At 37.5% G+C, this 22,682-nt stretch overlaps 1 protein-coding gene across 4 annotated transcripts in view; it reads right to left on the bottom strand.

Moving 5' to 3' along the window:
• Positions 1-1,943: 1,943 nt before the first annotated feature.
• Positions 1,944-22,682, bottom strand: part of ston2 (stonin 2) — a 32,980-nt gene continuing 12,241 nt past the window's right edge. For 2 of the 4 annotated variants that reach the window (XM_041265261.1, XM_041265262.1), the window contains 3 exons: positions 9,020-10,894; positions 6,803-7,005; positions 1,944-4,603 (listed from right to left, as the gene is read on the bottom strand). In XM_041265261.1, the coding sequence (XP_041121195.1) occupies positions 4,520-4,603; positions 6,803-7,005; positions 9,020-10,894 (2,162 nt within the window). In that variant the 3' untranslated portion in view covers positions 1,944-4,519. The other 2 variants (XM_041265264.1, XM_041265263.1) reach the window with 2 other exon arrangements.

A 22,682-nucleotide genomic window follows, 5' to 3' on the forward strand; every position in this document is an offset into this window, starting at 1 on the left:
TATTAACAACTATCTTTATTGTTTAATGCATTTTTTTTTTAAAGTGACCAATTATTAATTTCTCCCCCCCCCAAATTTGGAATTTTTTTGAGAGCGTGAGCGTCCTCCGAGCTCACAAATTGGAGGCGTCCAAGCTGTATTGATCGATGCTGTGCTCACAGCGACAGCGCTTTAAATTGATGAGTCACTTGGGGACTATGCGTTGATTTTTTAAATTTGTTTATTTATTTTTTAAAGACACGATGCTGAACTGTATGTACAGATGTTTGTTGTAATACAACTCCTAATGTTCTTCCAAATAAACTAACATGGCATAACAAACGTTTCGACTAGAAGTCTTTTTCAGTTTCTTTTTTCGTTAAAAAAGGTTAGGGAAAAATGTACTTCCAGTAGATGGCACACTTGTTATACAAAATACAGTCAAACCTGAAGAAAGCAGTCACCAAATAAACTGTACAGTAGGTGTGGCTACGTATTAAATGTGCCATTCACAAAAGAATATGAATATATATATATAGAGAGAGAGAGAGAGAGAGAGATTTGTTAGAGGTTTAGTGGCTGGCAACTGCATGGGAACCCAAGTGTTCTCATTTGTTATTAAGAAATGAAAAAATGGGGTATGATCCCTATAATTAAAGCAAAGGATGGTCAGCTTTTCATGCGACTTGAAATTACTTTTCATACATGTCGTCATTGTTGAAATCAATGGAGATATCTGTTTAAATTGCCTTTAGAGGAGGTTGTGTGGTTCAGTGGTTAAAGAACCAGGCTTGTACTAGGAGGTCCCCAGTTCAAATCCCAGCTCAGCTACTGACTCATTGTATGACCCTGAGCAAGTCACTTAACCTCTTTGTACTCTGTCTTTTGGGTGAGACTTTGTAAGTGACTCTGCAGCTGATGTATAGTTTACACACCCTATATTTTGTAAAGTGCCTTGTGATGGTGGTCCACTATGAAAGGTGCTATATAAAGATTATTATTACTATAATGAACCTGTCACTGCAGTACTAACCTGTAATACAGACTGTGTGCCTCCACAGACACTTATCTTAACCCTTCCATGCTCTATGTCCTCAGTCAGAGGAAGGGAACAGGACAGTAGATCTTTATCTGGAGCTGCTAGAAGTGTGTGTAATTGCAAGCATCGTGCCCCTCTGTGTTATAAGAGTGGGAATATCAGTTGAGCTTTTAAAACACCTTTAAAAAAATGGTTGTGATATTTCTATTAAACCGGTGCCATAGTAGTGCAAATGTACCCTTTCTTCAGTTCTCATGCTTGGATTACGTATTTAAAGTAATTACCCTGCCGTCTTTTTACGCTTTACCAATGGCACACTACAGTGAGCTTTTATAAGGGTTGAGAGGACACAGCCTTTTACCTCTTTCCACAACACAAACGTATTACTTTAGGAGTCTAACAGTCTCAGACCTTGATCCGATGAAAAAGCTGCAGCTGGATGATTCCTGAGCCCTTCCAGTATTGGCACTCGCATTTGTTCCCTGCAATGATTGCACCTTCATTTTCATAGAGCTAGGTAGGACTGACTGGGAACAGGTTACATTGGGGGCCTGGGGAGAAGGGAGCAGGGTGGTGAATTCCTCAGGCCAGGTTAAATTTTATTGGGATACTCACGACTAGCCTCCTCTTGTGTAATATATTTTATTAGGATCTCTAATGACCTGCTTGAAGGACTGCACAAGGCCCATGCTAGGGTTGAGCTGTGACTTAGAAGGAAGACTGCCTGCTATTTTAATATAAGCTCTCCATCCATCTTCAACCGAGGCCCACCCGCCTTGCTTAGCTTCTGTTATGTGATGACAGCAGTCCCCAAGGTGACATTGCCTGCAGACACAGTGTCCTGTCACATGCGTAATTTGTCAGTGAGATGCTACAGTGCATTAAAAAGGCGCCACTGATATTTCTTATCGGGAGACCAAACATGTTTTATTTGACACAATAACTTTATTAAGTCTTGAATGTACAAAAGAAGCAACAGCAATATAGTGCATTTATAAAGAAAAAGTCCATTCCAGTTTACACATACACAGAACTCTGTGCTGATGGCACACTGCTTACAGTAGTAGACTCACATGGCTCGTATCAGCCAATACATTCTTAAAGAGAGCGGCCCCAGCAAACTGTGCTTAAGAAAGGATAGGCAATATTTATCGTACAAAATTAATTGCTGCCAGGCATAATTACATGATATTTACTGAAGTTAAACTCTACATACATTCAAACAAGGCTGAATATTGATCAATGTCATTATTTCACTGAAGGGAGGGGACAGCTTTTGTTTTTCACATACACTTTCTTCTAACACGTAATGGGACATCCTGTGACTAATACTATGGCAATATTTGTTTTTTGAAGTGTGGTGTGTAACATCGACAGCCACAGGGTACAAACAAAGAATAAAAAACCTGCAGCTTGATACTTACACAGTTCAAATGCTGTGTCCATTGTTCTTAAAATGTCATTTGTTTTACTGGTCTGATATCACATAGTGCTTTGAGGACTGAATTACATCTTAAAAATGTCATCAATAGAATAATCAGAGTAAAAAAAGATGTTGAACCTTTGACTATGACAGCTGAGCAAGCCTGGGCAAGTCTGACCTTATAGCTGTACTGAAGGACCCTCACAATCTGCATGGTCTAGTATCAGCTTAGTGTCACCTTTACTGCTATGCTCTTTACAGAAATGTCCTTAGTGTCTTTTTGATTTTTAAAACTATATATTTTGCATAGCTATTTTTTCATTTGTTTATATTATTGTTACCACTATCGTTTGCCTTTTACCAGCTTTCAGACTCTCCTAGTTTTCTATGTGTAAATCTACAGACACCCTTTAATCAAACTATTACCTACAGTAGTGTATCCCCTCTTTTTTCTGTTTGTTTTTAACATTTTCTTGCATAATTATAATCCTAGTAAGGTAATAGGAGTTAAAATAGGAACCAACACAATATTGCCCACCAAGGGCTCCAATTTATCACTGTATACAGTATGAAAGTATAGAGTACATACATACATGTGCAACTGTGTTCTAACATCTTCACAAAACTCTTCATAAACAAAAATATATTTTAAAACAGAACTATAAACTTGCTCATTTTCAATATTTAGTATGCCAGTTTAAATGTACAGCTTTAATATATATATATTTAATGGCCTATACAAATCTTAAGATTTTTCAAGGCTTTAAGGTCCTTTCATATGCTATTCTGATTATCAGAAAAAGTCCAGTGTTCAATTTCTCTATTTTATGCTGTAACACATGTAAATCGTTCAATCTGAAGCACACCTGTAATGGTATTTATCATACCACAAGCCTATTCTTTTGTATCAAATTAAGATATAGGCGCATCTAAAGGGGGTCGGGGGTTTGAATAGGTTTAATTACCTAAACTAACAAGTATGTTAGTAACATTACAATTGGATAAATGAATGTAAAGTGTCACAAACAGTAAGCACACAAATATGTAAATACTGGTGCCTCCACAATAGCATTAAGCATTTTAAGGATTTTTAATATTAGAGAAAGTCATTTGCCACCCTTTTTCCCCCCAAAACAGCCAAAAAAGCAAAATACATATCTGAATTTTCCTGCAGAGATATATATTTGTTTTACATTTTTTTATAACATCTTCTATGTGAAAAGCACAACTGAGAAACAGTTGTTTACAAAGCAACAACTCCAACAAAATGGAAGCTGTTCTCCACCATGAAAACAGCATTTGAAATGATGTTGCTGTCTAACTAAACAATACTGACATTCTCCTGCATCAAATACTACAAAGATTTGCCTATAATATTAATCTTTCAGCTTTTGAAAACTGTTTGGCCATCAAATGTGTCAATACTATGGATTCTTTTATCTCATTAACATGTTATTTCAGCACATGATAATTCACAAATTGGGTTAATTCAGAGTTAGGGCATGGCAGCAGTAAACTGTCACATTCTATACTGTGTAAGGGCCCTTCTTTAATTTACTGTTTTCAATACGATTCACGATTCTTCGATGTCAGACAGTAAAATAAAAAGGGAGCACCATACTGTACTGTTTTCAAAGTACTAACCCAAAAGAAATCAAGCTGTCACATCTATTAAAATCCAACTATTTAGAAGATGAGGAGAGGAATAATGAGAGCTTGATTTAGTAAGAATCCACTTAAGAATTAATAAGCGTCTGGAATAAAAACAAAAGCAAATACAAAGCATACAAATACATTTGGTTATGTATTTTAATTGTATGCTTCTCAAGTGCTGGTGAAGCAGGTTTACCACAGCCAGCAACCGACATCCCTGTAACTGAATACTGAGCAAACTGAAGCAGACAAACCAACAGAGAAGCAGTCAGATGTTTTGCTCAAGACCTTGCCAGGCAGTGTCAACTGAAAATAGTGTTTCTTTGTTTTTCAAACTGCAACGAATGCATCCTCTCCTGTGATACTCTCTCGAAAGTGCATCTTTTTTATCCTTTATCCTTGAATCAATATGCTCTTTGTAGTGCTCACTGATGGCTACATTCATTTGGTTGGTCTCTCTGTGTTCCATTCAGCTCTTGCATTTGATCAATTTTCAGTTCAACTTCAACCTATTGAAAGAAAAAGAAACATTTTTAACAATACAAAACAAACCGCCACAGTAAATGACCAATTGTGCAGTGATCACAGAAACAGAAAGACAGACAATGAAGAAGCTAAACAGAGTAAAATGGAAATAATAATAATAATAATAATAATAATAATAATAATAATAATAATAATAATAATAATAATAATAATAATAATAATAATAGAGTTTGAGAAAGAAATTAAGAAATGCAGAGAGAAGGGTCACACACAACTTTCCACAAACAGAGAAAGATGGGTGGGTTGCCATTATAACATACGGAATAGAATGGCATTCCTAGGGTGGGGCAACTGTATCAGTTTAGCAAAAACAGGCCTCTGTGCAACATAGCTGTACTTTGGATGGGGCAAAAATGGAGTTCCAGACTGGGTCCTTCCTGGATCAATACCAGAACATACTCATTTAAATCCCTTGTTTAGAAAGATACAGAGTATTAGTGCTTGTGACAGAGTAGCTGTCTCCCGTGTGGGTGTGTGCACTCACTGCTGAGTGACAGGCAGGATACGCATCGCAGGTGAACAGGATGGGTTTACATATCAAGACAACGCACTGAACAGCTCACGTGTGTCTACCAGCAATGGTAGCGCACGATTCACATACAACAGTGTACAAAAACCTGGGTGGGATGTACAATCTCTGAACTAATCTTCTCTGATCAATAATAAACAAGTGTTACTGAAGAGCTTGACCATGGCAGATAAATGGTTAAGGCGGATAGATGACAGATTTCTGTAATAATAATAATAATGTTTTTATCATCATTATGGTTATTTTATTATTTTTGTGACACCTTTTTTATGTCACTGATATCTGGGGTCTCAGCGCTGCATTGAATTACAAGACCAGCTTCAGGCAAATTGCAATGTGTCCATTAGGGGGCGCTCATGTGCCATCAAATTGAAAAGTACCAGAACTGGAGGACAGGAAACAAGGTGATTTTTGCCCCAAAAGGATATGAAAATAGCACTATTACTAAGAATAAGTACATTTTTTTTCTTATACAAAGACCTGCAGTTTAGAGTCTATTTAGAGTCCACTCCTCAGATTCTCTTCACCAGAAACCAACATGACACTACACACTTACAGCAAGTCTCAGCTAAGTCCAAGATAATGGAATACTCCATAGGCAGTGACTAACAGGCAAATGAATCACAGTGATGCTGAGACAGAAACATCCAGCTGAACAAAAGACTACATCGAACATATATATTTTCAATTATCTATGATTGTAGAAAACTCCTGCGCCACCAGGGAGCATTGAGAGTAAGAAGCAATGCGATAAGCCAGGGTATGTAAACACACTGTGCTGCCAAAGAATGATGACAGGCCTGTCCACACTCCCAAACACTGAAGGACCCAGAGAACTGCGGTCTTAGCTGTTATTATTGTCAGCTGTCCCACACATGAGTGCTTCAGTTTGTTTTTAATATACCCAGCAATTGTCAGGCAGTGTAAGCAAGTCCAAGTCTGTTGACCAGTTAGGGCATTTGAACAGCTTAAAGCAAGTAGAAATTTCCATATGAAGAAATACACCCATGCTCCAAGAACAAGCTATACTAACACTGTCATGCTTGGAACAAAGCTTCTAGAAAAGATTTCAGAGCAGAAGTGTCAAACCTTTTTTTGACTACAAAAGCCATTCTAATGTAATTAACAAGAGAAAAGTAACAGCATAACACCCCAGTATGAAAGTGCTGGCTATTAGGGATTGCTCTGGAGCTGTCTCAGTAATTGAAACTGTAAATATTATTTGATACATTTTAAATTATTCAGTTTTCAGATATTGTGCCTATAAAGTACATACATTGTAATCCAGTACTTCATAATCACAAAATTCCCCAACAGCACTAATGTTATCAAAACATCCAGTCACTCGCTTTTACTTGGTATAATATATTATTAGTGCTGCTTATTGTTTGAACTGTAACACTCCTATGTTTATACTGGAACGTACGTGGTTATTAAATGAATGCAGGACTGTAACCCGAATCACACTCCCTAAAACAAAGATACTGCAAGAACATCGCAGTACTTCTTCATACACACAATTATTCTGTCCGGATCTGCTTTTTAAACACACTTCTACTGCTATTATTAAACACTTGTGTTTCAATACTTATGACCTAGTAAAGCTTAAACAATTTGAAATGCATTACAGTACCTGGTAGCAGTAATGTGCTTTGTAGCTGACCCATTTCTTCACGTCGCTTTTCTCTCCAACGGACAGGGAGCGCACAGTGGCTCTGGAGGCTGAGGCTGCCGGCATGTCGAACTCCACGTCCACGTGTCGTGCAAACATTGAGTGCACCTCCCGGTCCGAGCCCAGCTCCAGATGAAAGAAGAAACTGTGAGGGTGGCCTGAAGCTACGAAGAGCACATAGAGCCTACAGTCAGGGCAGGGTTAGGCAAGGGAATTCAGGTAAGGCCTAAGGATTATTTTAGTACACTGTGTTCTGCCCATTGGAAAGCAATTGGAGCTTGCTTAATCAAACGAATAATATTGTGTAATAAAAGATCCTGCTGGTTAAGGTACTGACCAAGGCTTTAAAAAAAACACTATTACCTCTCATTAACAACTTTCTTCCAAGTATCATTTTTTTCACACTTTATTTTCACTTTTAATCAAGTGAGGAGACCTTTCCTTTTACAGGCAGGAAAATTCATGTAGGTTTAATTTTATAGACAGACAATTAAGCTTTACTATGTCAGATATGCTGAAAACAGGCAAACTCTTTCAGGCATACAGACAAAGGATACCAAAATAAGCTTGGGTGGCAATGGAACTGATTACAAGCAGCCTTTCTGAAACAAACATGCACAGCAAAAAAATAAAGACTGATAAATAATCAAAAATCCTAAGAGATGTTGTTGTTCAACGAGTAGAATGAGAGAGTGGTCTTCGGTGGTTCGATGATTCACAAGATGCCTAGAAAGAGAGTTCGCCATTTAGAGAAAAAAGAAAAAGATTCTTGTCACTCTTTGTTAAGTGAGGTGGAATTGATTGGGTCAGAAAGGACTTGAAAGCCTGTGATTTTTGTGAGCTAATGCATGATGACAGTGAAGCTTTGTGTGATGAATTAATAGGGAGAGAGGAAACCCTGCCGCTGCATTATTTAAAGCCCTTACAGGCTAACTATTAACTGAAATACACCAGAAACACTTGAAACAAGTTACCAAATTCAGAGGCCCTTAGCAAATTCAAATATATAAAGATGCCGTTCTAGTGACAGGTGTTTCAGTTACTCAAAGAGGTTTCTGTCCATTGGCAACTAATCTTCTGTAGTTTTTCTAGTTCTCTCCAATATCTGACATATATGACAAAAGTCAAACTCAATATAGCACAACCAATAACCAATATTATAGTCACTTTACCTCAAGGAAATTGGAAGAATACAATGCTAGCATGAATAGAAAACGAATTTTAAATGCAGGATATGCTATATCTATAGGAGGCTAGAGTATGGTTTAAATTGTTTCAATACCTGCCTGGAATCACATCAACACACTGTATATTTTACAGCAACCAATTACAGGATCTGTCAATGCTACTAATGGTTTAATTATAAAGTGAAAGGAAATCATTCCTTTGAAATATATTTCTAGAAAATATGTTTGCATAAAGCATCACTTCTGTAAATGGCCCTGTAAAGAAGCATTTGAGCATCTCCTGATTGGAAATATTTCACAGCTGTAATGTGAGCCCACATATAACCCACTCATCAAGCCACAGTTCTTTGGACTTTGGTTTTATCTGATTATACTAAAGAATCATGGGGCAAATGTCGCTTCAAAACACTAAAGCAAACTCGTAAAAATGGAGGCTTTGTGTTGGTGCAAACAAAAAAAACAACAAACAGGCCAGTGAGGGAAAACTCCCTAAACCTCAAGTAATCATAGTCAGCTGCCTATATTTAAAAAAACTATCATTCTGAAACTGTGGTCAATACAACATGTCTAAATAAACCAAAACCAATAGCCAGCTATCGTTAAGATTTTTAGCCCACGGGACACGTGAGTACACTAACTATTTATTTAAAAGACACTATTTTAATAAGCGGGTGTAATAAACAATAACGCCATCACTCTGTGTTACACCTCACATGAAACACTGCACAGCAAGGATACGATAAACAAGAACTAGAAGTGTGGGAGGTGATTGACTTGTTTATTTGAGATCAACTTTCAGTCTAAACTATTTTCAAGTAGGGAACCTTCCATCTGTACTATTTTTTAGAAGTGGCAGGAAACAGTTTCAGACCATAAACAAATGTTGAGGTTACTCTTCATTAGCATTAAACATCCATAACACAGCACATGTAATAATTAACACAGCATTAACACATACAAATAAAATAACATAAATAAAAAAGGTTCCTACCTGAGTTTTTGTCAGGAAGCCTGTTTATCCTCCATACCACCGCCTTAAAAGCATGCTCATATTTGGCAGTTCCCAAAGTTACTCGCATTACAGGCTCTGACCCGGAGGTGCTGGTGGAACCAAAACTTGCCCCTTTATTCATTTTGGCTTTCAAAGACTTCTCTCCTGTGACACTCTCCCGCCGGAAATTCTTCATCAGAGCTTTGGCAACAGGGTAGCGGATCATCACGTTTTCACAGGGAATCAATGTCAGTGGATCCCGGTTGGATGAAAACCCTGATGACATCACTAACCAAGACTGTAGCTCCACCTCGGCTCCCTTGACAGTAGCTATGGTCCTGAGAGTAAAGGGCAGAGTTTTTTCTGCAAAAGCTGTCCTGAAGCGCATCAATTCAAACCTGTGTGCGCTTGGTGGAACAAACGCAATAGATCTCGTATTTGCAAATTCCTTTTCATCCACATATTTGTTCAACTGGCAGTCTCTGAGCTTAATCCATCTTGTTGTGCTGTTTGGAATGATGTCATGTCTAGAAACAACTTCATTCCCCTTGATTTGGACATCATTAAAACCTATCCTGCATATTGGTGTCCCTGAAACAAAAGCCAAAACGCTGACATGAGTCACCACTGACTGGCGCAAGATTCGGTTATCCCCTTTGGCCACCACACCACAAAACTCATCCCTAACTTCTATGGATATCTCGTCCTCCAAGTAATTCGAAGGACGCAAATATGTGTCCACATCCAGTGGCAGACTCATCAACACATTCTGAACCGCTGATATAAAACTCAAAAAATCTTTGTAATTTTTTGTTCCAAGTTTAACAATTTGTTCCATTACAGGTGTGTGAACTACTGCTACCTTTGGCTGATATTTCTTTTTTTCCTTGTAAGTTACATGGTCTATCCGTATTGTGTGAATTTTCCCATTTTCATCAAAGGTTTGTAGCTTGGGCTCTGATAACCCGTGGCTGGCATTCAACTGAATCGTCTTAAAAGGCTTTGCCAATCCTTTTTCATAATAAAGTTGTAAGCAACCGGCCTCTGTCAGTTTCACATGAATCACTCCCCAGTGCCTGGATGACATCATGCTCTTCTTTTCAGGTATCCTTAGCATCATTGGCCAACCATCTCTAGGCTCCAAGTGGGATGGCACAAAAGGTGGTTCATCAAGCTCATCAGAATCTATGGGTTCACCAGGCATGGTAGGATTATCTGCTTCATCTAGATCTGCAATTTGCATCTGCTTCAATTGCTCTAAGGTTTGATTTTCAGGAACATTATTGAACCTGTCCTCTTGGATGCTGGTATCAAAAACAGGAGAGAAAAGCAGGACGGAGTCTGTTTTGACATCGACTCCTTCAGTGAGAAAGGGAGAGCTGAATGAATACACCTGAGGACTCCCTGGTCCATTGTTCTCTGACGTATCAACAAGCAGGGGCTCTTGCTTATCAAAGTAGGCACTGAAAGGGTTAATGGGTGATGGCTGAACATCCAAAAGTTTGCTATCCAAAAATGGATTTATCTTACTGCATGGTGTTCTGGTATTAGCTGGAGGACTGTCGGGAGTGAAAACATAATTGGTCTTTTCCGGAGCCAAATCAAACAAGTTCCTCGTCACCTCTGTCTTTAGCGAATGTCCCTCAGAGATAATCAAGTTACTATTGGAGTCTTGAGTGGGAGCATGGCTGAAGTTGTTAACCTTTAAAGGTTTTGGAGAAGGAAGAAAGCAGGAGTCCTCATCGTCATCGAAGGTAACCCAACTTGCAAAGCGGGTTGTTTTTCTGTCTGACTGTCCATTCATTTGTTTATCGATTTGAAGCCAGTTAACTGCATCCATGTTTATATCTTCATCATCTTGAAAGACAGAAGAATCTATAAAATAATAGAGAGGGTAGAAGTTAACAGAGTTAACCAGTCCAGCATATAAAAATAGTCCACTATGCCTATATTTCACTTTGAACTAAAACATTTTTCCAGTTGGTTAACTTTTGAAAGAACTGTGGTTGTGAATCTGTCACCAGTTGCTACTTTATAATGACAGAGTAAAAATGGAAAAAAACAAACCAACAACAAAGACAGCAGATTCTCTCCTCTTACTTGGGAGCCTTGTTGGGTGGGGCAGTGAGATCACATGGGATAACTGATCTATCACCAAAATACAGCTGCTGTAGAAACACGACAGCATGCAAAACGTCTTTACTGTACTGCACAGTACAGATAGCAATAATTATAGTATCGACTAACAGTTGGAACCATTCAATATAAAGCGGCATGCATTAATTAACCCTGTAATTACCATTTTTGTATCACACACGATACAATGCTTAGCCACCCCTCTCTCTCTCTCTCTCTCATATATAATCCATATATATATATATATATATATGGATTAAACTCAGAGACTGCCAGTTGAACAAATACGTGGATGAAATATATGTATATATATAAATATTTTTTTAAATCCAGTCTCATAAACCAGGATTTCTATTCATGTGAAACTGACAGAGGCCGGTTGCTTACAACTTTATTATGAAAAAGGATTGGCAAAGCCTTTTAAGACGATTCAGTTGAATGCCAGCCACGGGTTATCAGAGCCCAAGCTACAAACCTTTGATGAAAATGGGAAAATTCACACAATACGGATAGTCCATGTAACTTACAAGGAAAAAAAGAAATATCAGCCAAAGGTAGCAGTAGTTCACACACCTGTAATGGAACAAATTGTTAAACTTGGAACAAAAAATTACAAAGATTTTTTGAGTTTTATATCAGCGGTTCAGAATGTGTTGATGAGTCTGCCACTGGATGTGGACACATATTTGCGTCCTTCAAATTACTTGAAGGACGAGATATCCATAGAAGTTAGGGATGAGTTTTGTGGTGTGGTGGCCAAAGGGGATAACTGAATCTTGCGCCAGTCAGTGGTGACTCATGTCAGCGTTTTGGCTTTTGTTTCAGGGACACCAATATGCAGGATAGGTTTTAATGATGTCCAAATCAAGGGGAATGAAGTTGTTTCTAGACATGGCATCGTTCCAAACAGCACAACAAGACGGATTAAACTCACAGACTGCCAGCTGAACAAATACCCCATCATATACTATATGATATATATTTATATATATACAGGATATATCTATATATATATATATATATAAAAATACAGCCTCATAAACCAGGATTTCTATATGCAGTACATTATGTGCTGCCGGACAGAAAAAAAAGTCTAGTTACATACATAAAGTACATGTAGCTTTTCTCATTTAAAAAAAATGCTTGGGTATTACAGGGTTAATTATTTGGCAAACATTAGACAGTCAATTACTGTGCACCAAGGTGACCACAAAAAAGTCAGCAAAACTAATTATTTCTGGGTTTACTAAAGATGGGTGGAAAAACAAACAGTGTAATGCAGATCCCCTTTTGCATTTTACGTTTGTATGAGCAATAGGCACATCACACAGTTCACAGCTTTATCACGTGATCTGGTATGGTTTCTGCACAATTTATAGAACTTGTAAAAGCTCAATATGAGATATTCCAAAAAAAGACCACCTCTTTTTAATCCATATTTCAAATCACAACAGACCTTGGTTTCCATCCTTAAAATGTCAACTAATACTCTCATATTTACAGTGCAAATGGCATTATGATGAAGCCCAAGTATTTTTTTTCTTTTTCTTTTCTAAGACAAAACATTTAATTTGATTGGAAAGCTTCAAATAATAAATTAGATTTCTGCTATGTCTTCCCCACGTTGCCACACAACAATGTAGTGTAGAAGGTACTGGAAGCTTCAGTTGTCTCTGATATAGTTTTTAAACACGTAGAGTAAAATAACCTAACATAAACTGTCATCTTATCTTCCCAGGCACTTTTAAGCAGACAACTTAGCATCAGGGGGGCCGGTTTGTGATCGTACTGGATGTGTTCCAGCTCTAAAATGAACCACAGTTAAAAAATGTTAGTTACAGCCTATGGCAACTCTATGGAAAGATTGTGGCTAAACTGTTTATATCTTGCAATTTCTATCTATAAATAAAACTTAAAAAAAACCAAAAACCACTGTAATAGAGAGGGAAAGGATAAAATGCTCCTACCCCAACCATGAAAAGCTCAGAAGCGCTGAACACACTCCTTATTTTAAGTGTTTGCTACATATCCATGTTCTAGCGCACCATGATTTATGAGCTGTTTAACAGACAAAACAATAAAGTGTATATTTTCTCCGGAAGCCTGAACAAGATCTCAGATTGACCACCTCTCTCGCTTGCCAGGCAGCAAGTTTGTCTTTACCTTTCCCTCTAGATATTTTCTATTGGCTGGGTAACCAAGGAAGCTGCAGGTCACTGTGCTAACAAATGTCCTATACAAGTTTAATCACAACTGAATAAGCTCTTCTCAAGATGGGACATATGGATGGATTAATAATGGATACAGTACTAGTAAAATCAATACTTTATTGCTATAGCCATTTTCTTTAAAAATCAATTTTGTTTATTACTTGATTAAACTTCAGAGCAGTCCTACTTTAAGATATGTGTACGACTAAGAACAATTACAAGACTTTTATCCCACTTAGTGTCACTTCCAATCTCTGCTGTTCCCTTATACAGGTGCCATTTACAACTACAAAAGAATCATGCCTTACTTTTGGCTTTGCTCTAGCCCTTGCTAGACTCAGAGCTTTGCAGCTGCCTCATATTCACACTCAGATGGAAGGAGACAGGCTGGCAGGGTGGAAATGACAGTGAACTGCCTGTTCTTTCTACCACACACTAAAAGCACAGCAACTCAGTCCCCTAGAAAAGTAAATACTGAGTAACTGTGTGGATACTACTCACATTGCCTATAATAAACTGGCCATTTTGAAACTGATCTGAAATTACTGGCCTGTGGTGCCATGCAATTCGAAAAGTAATGCTATTCTCTTTGATTTTAAAACGTGATCGCTCCTGTCTCTGACTAAGTGTAACACCAAAGCTCCCTTGGGATTAATTCAAGTGAAAGGAAAAATTATTCAGTTTAATTCAAGTTTCCTGTATTCTACTTTTAAAATAAAATTATCCTTATTACCTTAAACTGCCATAGTAAAAAGGATAAAATCTCTCTCTCTCTCTCTCTCTCTCTCTCTCTCTCTCTCTCTCTCTTCTCTCTCTCTCTCTCTCTCTATATATATATATATATATTTTATATATATATATATATATATATATATATATATATATATATATGTATATATGTGTGTATGTATACTAAACATATACTGTAAACATGAAAATGGCCAGGTGTGTGTGTATCATGGGAGATAATCTATGGAACTCATATACAGTATAAAGCACCACATGTTCGATGTTAATGTCTTCCTGGTGCCTGGTACCCCGTGGGTAGTAACTATGCCTTTTGCTAACCAATACTATCCTACAATCCTTTTAACTTTTCAGAAGCTATTCCTTCTCCGACACTTTGTAAAATCCAATATTTAATTTCAGTCTAACATGTAAAGTTTTCAGTTTAGCATGTAACGCTTCTAGCATCAGACGCTGACACTCAGGGAAAGCAAACTTGTATAAGTACCTGATGGCTGCTACTAACACGCTGCATTGAGGTCTCGTCGTGACAACGACTTGACAATCACATTTATACTCAGCCACGGTGGAAAACAAGGCAGCATTTATCTACAACTGGCCACAGAGTTGTTTTCATTGAACACAGGTACCAAGCAGAGGTGACCTTTCCAAATCACAGGAAACGACGTGATCAGCATTGCATGTCTCTTGGGTAGACACTGTTCTAGAAACTTTGGGTAAACGTTAGTATATCTGAGCCAGTCAAATACACCTTCCCAGCAGCGCATACTGTATGTAATCAGTATTAACAACGAAATACACTTCAAGATCAGTTAAACAGGAGGCTGCCCCTCAAGTGCTTAATAAAAAGCCAAACCTTTCTAAAAGTTTTCCTAGGCTTTTCCTCCAGTTATACTTTGCATTTACCATTGATTACTGTGATTTAATTGGCTGTTGTCTACACTTAACTCATGTTAAAGCATTTTACTATGTGAGTTAACCATATAGTAACAACTGGAGATTTATTATTACAGAAATATTTAGACGACTGACCAGGAGTAGTTCTGTACATACATGTCTACTGAGTGTCTAATCTCACTTTTATAGCCAGGTGTAGACGAGTGCTTTGCCTCAAACATGTTCATTCCAATTAATGGCAAAAACATCATAAAGACAGCTTAAGGCCACAAAGTATTACATTAATGCAATGCTGTATATTCTTAGAACTAAATTATATGCACAGAATGGGCTTTATTCAGCACAGCTTCACCCAGTGTATACTTCTGCCATGTGAATGCCATTTCATTCTAACGGATGAAGCTGACAGCTTTGAATGTAACAATCGCCGTTCTCAATTAAGATGCCTTCTGCTGTCTGTTTAAAATGTAATAGAATTTTTAAAGGAAGGCTTTCCTAGTCTAAATCCTAATACATTGTATCCACCTGCTACTTCAGTGAGGCTCTTTTTACCAGGAACTGTAGAGTTAATATGTACACATTTCTACATTCATTCCACTCCTACAGAGTCCCACAATCCCTCTATTTACAAACTGAAGAGCTGGTCAGACCAGAACGAGACCTGTTCCTTTTTAAACAGTATTATAAATCAGAGTTTATACAAAAAAAGCAGGCTCACAGATTTGATTTACGATTAAGTTCAATACTCAAAAACTCAATAGCATTGTACTGAAACTATTTTTTAAACAGCAGAACTCCAAGATGTAAATCTTAAGAAAAAATTGGTGTATATATTTCCATGGAGCTTGAATACAGCATTTCAAACAGAAAATAATACATACTTGTGTTCAATCTACAGTTCTGTAAATGGAAGCCTTTATTAACATACAGCACAAAGGATAAGAAGATCACTAAACTAAAAAAAAGAATACAGACATTAAATCAGAGAAGAAATTAGAGCAAGACAACGTGGATTTTTGCATTTCACACAAACGAAAGATTTCCACGCTATTTTAGCCTCAAGATCGAAGTACAGAAGCTAGTTCTTTTCTTTCATATGGAAAACTTAGCACTCAAGATGCCAATATATCATGTTACAAGTTCACATAAACTTGAGAACTACCCAGTACTATTAGAGCTGTGTGAAATCAAGAGAACAGCATTTTCTGCAGGCATTCATTAATGTAGTTTATAAAAAAAGAAACTTACCAAGAAGAAAAAGGAGAAGTACAGTTTGATGCCTGATGATTATGGAGCTGATTTTCCTGTGTGTAAGCTCCCAGCACCATGGTTTTTGAGGGTGTCACGTGATGAAGTAGGCACTATGCATGCTTGAGCAGAACTTGTGGCTGCTTGTCTGGGGAACGGCTGATCCCTAACTATGCAGGTTAATAGACTTTACAGATGTGGCACACCGAGAGAGAGAGAGAGAGAGAGAGAGAGAGGTCACAGCTAACAATCAAAAAGACAGAACAGACAGGGAGAGGGAGAGAGATATACTGCCTGTGTGGGAGTTTTAACTTCCTGGTACACACTTTATTGACTCAGTAAAGTCACTGCAGTCGTCATGGAGCTATCCAGTTTTATTTACAGTCCTTTCGATGTTCATCTGAATGCAAAGCGAGTCATAGAAAATGGTTATTGTAAAAATAACCTGAAAAGTTACGTGCATTATTATTTTTTTTTTTACTGCAGACCTGTATAGGACAGGTACATGAATGAAAACTTCCCTCCAGACCTGTAAACTATCTGATACATGTATTGATATATATCAGAATATATATATATATATATATATATATATATATATATATATATATATATATATATATATATATATATATATATATATATATATATATATTTTCAGTACAAGACACTGAAACTATTGAATTAGTTATCCCAGAACTGGGAGAAGCACAGGTCTACTAAAGTTTCAAAAGACACCCTCTAACCTTCATATTTTGTTGTAAAGCATACTGCAGTGGTCCTCCCTTATTTTCCTCTTCTGAAACAGGTGTTCTAAATTATTGATCATGCAGCTCTATGCAAGTGGCATCACAATGCAAACACTGCGCACAAATGCAATGCCATGCAACAACTTAAACAGTGTCAAAGTGGATCCTAGAGACCGACTGCCTGACAGTCTGCATGCAAATAAAAAAAAAAATAAAATAAATTCTAATTAGACTGTGACTCCATTGTGCATTAAAAGGATGGAAACAGAAGAATGTCATGAAATGTAAATATTTAAAGGGGGCTGCAAACAAAGAGATTCACACAATACAGACTTTCTGGTTTTAAAGCATGTAGAATCTCAAAGGCGTAACTGCAAGCCAGATTTTGTTTAGTGGTGTATATTAATTCATGTAGTAGTGTATCACGGACATTCTCCCACAGAACACTGGCAATCACAGTATTCATATACTCCACTGTATATCCACAGTACATTTAAATCAACTTTGATAGCGTCATCCTTGGTTATTATGGTAAGTAAAATACAGCATATGCATTCACGCCAGAAACGCCCAGTCTGTGATGAAAACTGAAACTGCTGACAAAGTATTTTATACCATTGTCATCAGCATACTGTTGCTGTGTGATACTCTTGCCAGAACCACATCTGTTAGGAACCACGGTTTTCGGAGTATAGTCGCTCCCATCCAGTCAATAAAACTGAATCCTGCTGGCGAGATTCACCCCCACCTGTTTGTTTCATTAGTTCTGCTTTCTGTTTTCCGAACTGCACACAGACTGATTTTGTTCCCACCACACAGCTGTACTGTCACTCACACTACAATGTCATGGAGTAAACAGCCTGGCTCTCTCAACTCAAAAAGCAAAGCTTTAAGGAAACCATTCAGCTCGCCAGACGTTCTGCACACTGAGCTCTATCTGAACCAGACTTTAACATTCAGAGGAACAGATTCCACTCTCATTACACAATCATTACCTTGACCTTAAGTCTTCTGTTCGCCTCAGTTGCAGCTTAAACAGATTATTTTTCTATAAATGGCCTGAAAGGTGCTGGTATAATAGACAGTGTAGGACTCTTTTCCAGCAGCTCTTTGTTGTTGCTGCTGTTTTTACATTCTGCACACAGCACAAAAGACAGGAAGATATATCTGAAGGTGACTTACTGTTAAAATGTCTATGTGAAACAGAAAATACATACTGGTAACTGTTTTGTACAACAGTGGTTTCCAGTTTGCTCACATGCAGCCTGAATTTCTTCTTACAGCATAGCAACAACAACCCTTGACCCTTAACAACTAAACAAAGCAACACCACTGACTGCTCTGAAGGGTGAAATGTTCACCTCAGGTGTAGTGAACGACTGAAAACCTTCAGCCAAAAACTCTTGTTACACACTAGCATGGTGTTGTGTTGTATACAGAGTGGGGTTTAAGTGATTTTTCCAGTTATTCAGGATTCTTGGCTCCAAGCTGATGATATCTGAGCAAAGTGCAGACAGATAGAAAAGTCCACAAGTTCTGAGCTGCAGTTAATCACAGACAAACTGTCACGCATTCAGAAAAGAACACCGCTCCAAGATTAACAGAATGTCTGTGGCTTCAGTTAATTAATCGACACAAACAGGTGCTACTTGGGTTTATTAACCAAAAACTGCTAAAAAGGCATAACATCCTAGGAGGATGTCGTTTATTTAATTGTTTGTTTGTTTAAAGCTTCACTGAATCACGGCCCTTTACTTGAACTGCCGACCTCTTGGCAATTGGCAGCAGCAGCTGTACCAGAGAAAGCAGACACTATTGGAAACCAACAGACAGGGTATGCGTTAGAAGAACTGGATGCTCAAGATCAAATGGTTGTATCGATCCCAGAATATAAATTCTCTCTATGCTTCTTTCACTAAAACAGGTTCAATAAATACCATGCCACGGTTACAATTCAGCCCATTGCACAATATAGTGTAAAATAGAGCCATTTCCTCTAGATAACAATTGGGGGGGGGCTTAGAGCACAATGAGATACATAGAGAAGATGTTCATGCATTTATAGATAGAGAGGCATGCGATAATTCAGGCTTGTACTGGACACAATTGAACCATGAACTGTGTTTGTTTTGTGTTATTGTTCTAATCCAGCATTAGTTTTCCCCAATAGATGTGTTAGTATTGTTCTGTTCATGCCTCATGGCCACACATAAATTAATTAAAGAATTCAATATTTCACAATACTTTCACCCACTCATCTCCCATTTTTGGACCTGTACCATAAACATCACCATTAAAGTTACTGACCCTGCTACAGCCAGGCTGTCTGATTAACAACCAATAGACACAAATATATAAAAAAATACACATCTTTCAGAGCATGTATAGATTAGTAAGTATTTGAAACAGTTCTGGTTTGTGTAGGAAGACACAACTGGCTTACCTTATTTGTTTATAATGAAAGCAGTCCTAATGCATGTGGAGGAAAACAAAAATGAAGTGCTCAAGGGAAAACTATGATCTTGTTAAACAATCTTTATGATACAGATCTTAAACACATGCTGTACGGTTCTAAAACATGTGATGTAAAACTGTACCCTTTGAAATACAATTCTTTTTCAAACTGGCATTCTAATAGCTCAAAGGAATACTGAAAAGGACTCCCGGTTACAGGGAAACTTGACAGGACAGAAAACCATTACGGAAGATCGGTATGTCGGAATGACCAGCTAAAAGGTCCCAAATAAAAAAGGTTAGAGGAGACTGGACTCGTCAGGCAGACAGGCAGGCGCTTCAAGGAGGCCCCAGCATTTGGAACCCGGTTTTAACCACCTTCACAAAAGCCAATCCAAAAGAAGTAGAACTGCCCCATTTTACAACTTGTCCAATCTGGATACATCACTGATTAATGTTTGCTGCCCACTAAGGTATGAAAGAATTAGCTCATGGCTCACTCAAGCTTAAAATACTTATTAAACGGCTTATTTAATTGCTAATCAGTTGTGGGGTTCAGAAACAAAAACAGAATGAGATATTCTTATTCCCACCAGACGCACATTGAAAAGGTTATTCTTTTCATAGTTGCAACCAACATAGTATGTTCTTGAGAAGACCACCCATCTTAAAAAATGGAAAACAGTTGTATTGTAAGATTGCACCTGTAATGGAAGCAAACAGACAAGACACACTGTTATTCTTTACACACTTGCACAGTTTGATATAGCAAATGTGAGAACAGCTGCTAAATGAATATGCAAACAGCTGGTGAGTCCACTTGAAGTCATTTGAAACGCACACAGAGAAGCAATCAAAGTTTATTAGTGGAGGGAGAGTGTTCTTAAAAAGAACCTTGCATCTTGGTTCCTATAGCTAGGCACTGCAGATGTCAGGTTTTAGGAGGGAAATTAATATATTTCGCTGTCAATGCTGCCCTCAGTCAAATAGAGCCAGGCACAGTGAAGTCAGTTCAATTCTGTGCAGTGGGACCATTTCGTGAGACTAAAACCAAAAACGAAGGTGATAACATCTAGACTTTCCATTTCAGATGGCAATAAGCACAGGGTGATATAAACAGAATATGTGTGACTGTAACTTTTCTTCTAACTGGATTCTCACCTGACACAAGTGCTGCTCGTGGCTCAGTGAAATCAAATGCTGTCATTGCAATTCCTTTGTTTTTATACCACACTGTGGTCAAAACCTTAAAAAGGGAAAACACGACTTCTAAACTAAAATTAAGCTTTGTTCTGAGACACACCAGTGGTCTACCAAATCCACAGCTGTTTGAAATAACACGGAGACCACCAATACTTCTCTACTGTCAGCCCTGGGTGGTGTTTTTAACAATGTACAGTAATAAATAGAACCTGTCAAATTCTTTTACCTCTAAGCTAGTCTCCATGGAAACCTTTTCAGACACAAAAAAACTGATTAAAATATGAAGAGAGACCTCCAAGGGTAAGTCTACCAGATACAGTTATCCAGTGTATTGCTAGTCACAAATGTATTTGACCAAGTGGCTAAAGAACAAGGTTAGGTTTTTAGTCAGTGTTGTTTTTAACAACTCTTATAAAGAAAGCAGGTAGCAGTACACAGGCTGTACTTTCAGTATTTAATCTGAAATGTTTTCAAATTGAAAGTCTCTAGAACCTTTATATGTAAAAAAAACAAAAAAAAACAAAGTTAATTAGAATAAACTGAGGTTTAGTTTATCACAGCCTTAAAAGTACTGTAAAAGCACTTTTGTCAGCTGGTTGAGACCAATGTTGACCTTTTGAACATGACAATGTATACAGTACCACTGTTTCATCGCTAGAATACTACCCTAGCATGGCTAATTAATTAAAAGACAGTTCATGAGATTACTGGTCTATTTTTCTTATTCTACAGGAGCAGTCAGCAGTTTTGAGTGGCGGTATCTTTCCTAAACTGTCACAGCTCTGCATGGTTCAAAGAGTGTGTGGGTTTGAGTTATATAACAAAGAACATACAGGAAAATGCTTATTGGGGAAACTCAACTCCGAATGTACTGAGCAAGTGGTAAAAACGTGTTCATTCAATTTTATTTATTTAATATTTATTTTTTGAACAAACACTTTACACGATCTTGTGTATTAATAAAAGTGCGCACTCTCCCCATGTAATGATTTTCTGGAAGTTAAAAAGTCATGCGATATTAGTCAACTGGAGCTACTGTAAGAGTAAAAAAACTAGAGGAAGAACCTAAACATGACCTGAAGCCTCAATCTTGGATTTACTGGTAAAGCAATATTTGCAACTAGATATTTTAATAAGACTGAGCTAAATGGGAAAAACGTCAAAATGCATTCAGCAGACAGCTTTTCTGCACTCAATCAACAATGGCCTCTAGCTCCTCGAGTCACTGCTGACAAAGAAATTATGTCAAATGATTTTTTCATTACCGTGCCTTTGAACATTTAACATTTCATAAAGCCTGTGTTTGCTATTGCTTGAAGGGTCAAACTCTCACTGAGTGGTAAATGTATTTCACAATATAGAAACACAGCCTTTTTAGTGTAGAAATTTCAGATGGTATTCATAAAAATAACTAGAAAACGCTTCACGCCTGATCGCTCATATAATGTTTTAAAGATATGTTAACTTCACTAAACACATTCAATTTAGTATATTACAGTATGCAAGATAAATAAACACACAAACAAATATATCCTGCACACAAATAATTCATCACCAGGAATGTGAGGGTGGTTAAGCAATAATTACACAAAGAGGTAAATATTCAAAATTGTTATAATTTATCGTGACATAGCCTTATAACTTATCATGACATACCCTATGACAACGGAGCAATCTGATTGGCTGTAAAGGTTGGGCTGGTGTACAATTAAGCAATAATTTATTTTTTAAGTTCTATTATTTTCCTTTTTATTCTTGGATACTTGAATAAATCTAGACATTTTTGTTTTTTACTTTACTCTCCTGTGGTAGTCTCCATGGTTGCCATGGGGATGGCTTTTTTTTTTTCTTCAGTTTAAACTAGATCCATTGCATACACTTGATGGATTAGAAACCTGAAGCATAGTCACAGTCACATGGGGGTTGTTATCTCATTACAACCAATTCCCTGGCAGCATACTGACACTGTATATTTATATTTGGCTGCAACTCTGCACATTGACACTACAGCACTAACTG

The sequence above is a fragment of the Polyodon spathula genome, chromosome 12 (genome assembly GCF_017654505.1).
Source record: "Polyodon spathula isolate WHYD16114869_AA chromosome 12, ASM1765450v1, whole genome shotgun sequence".
Classification (NCBI taxonomy): domain Eukaryota; kingdom Metazoa; phylum Chordata; class Actinopteri; order Acipenseriformes; family Polyodontidae; genus Polyodon; species Polyodon spathula.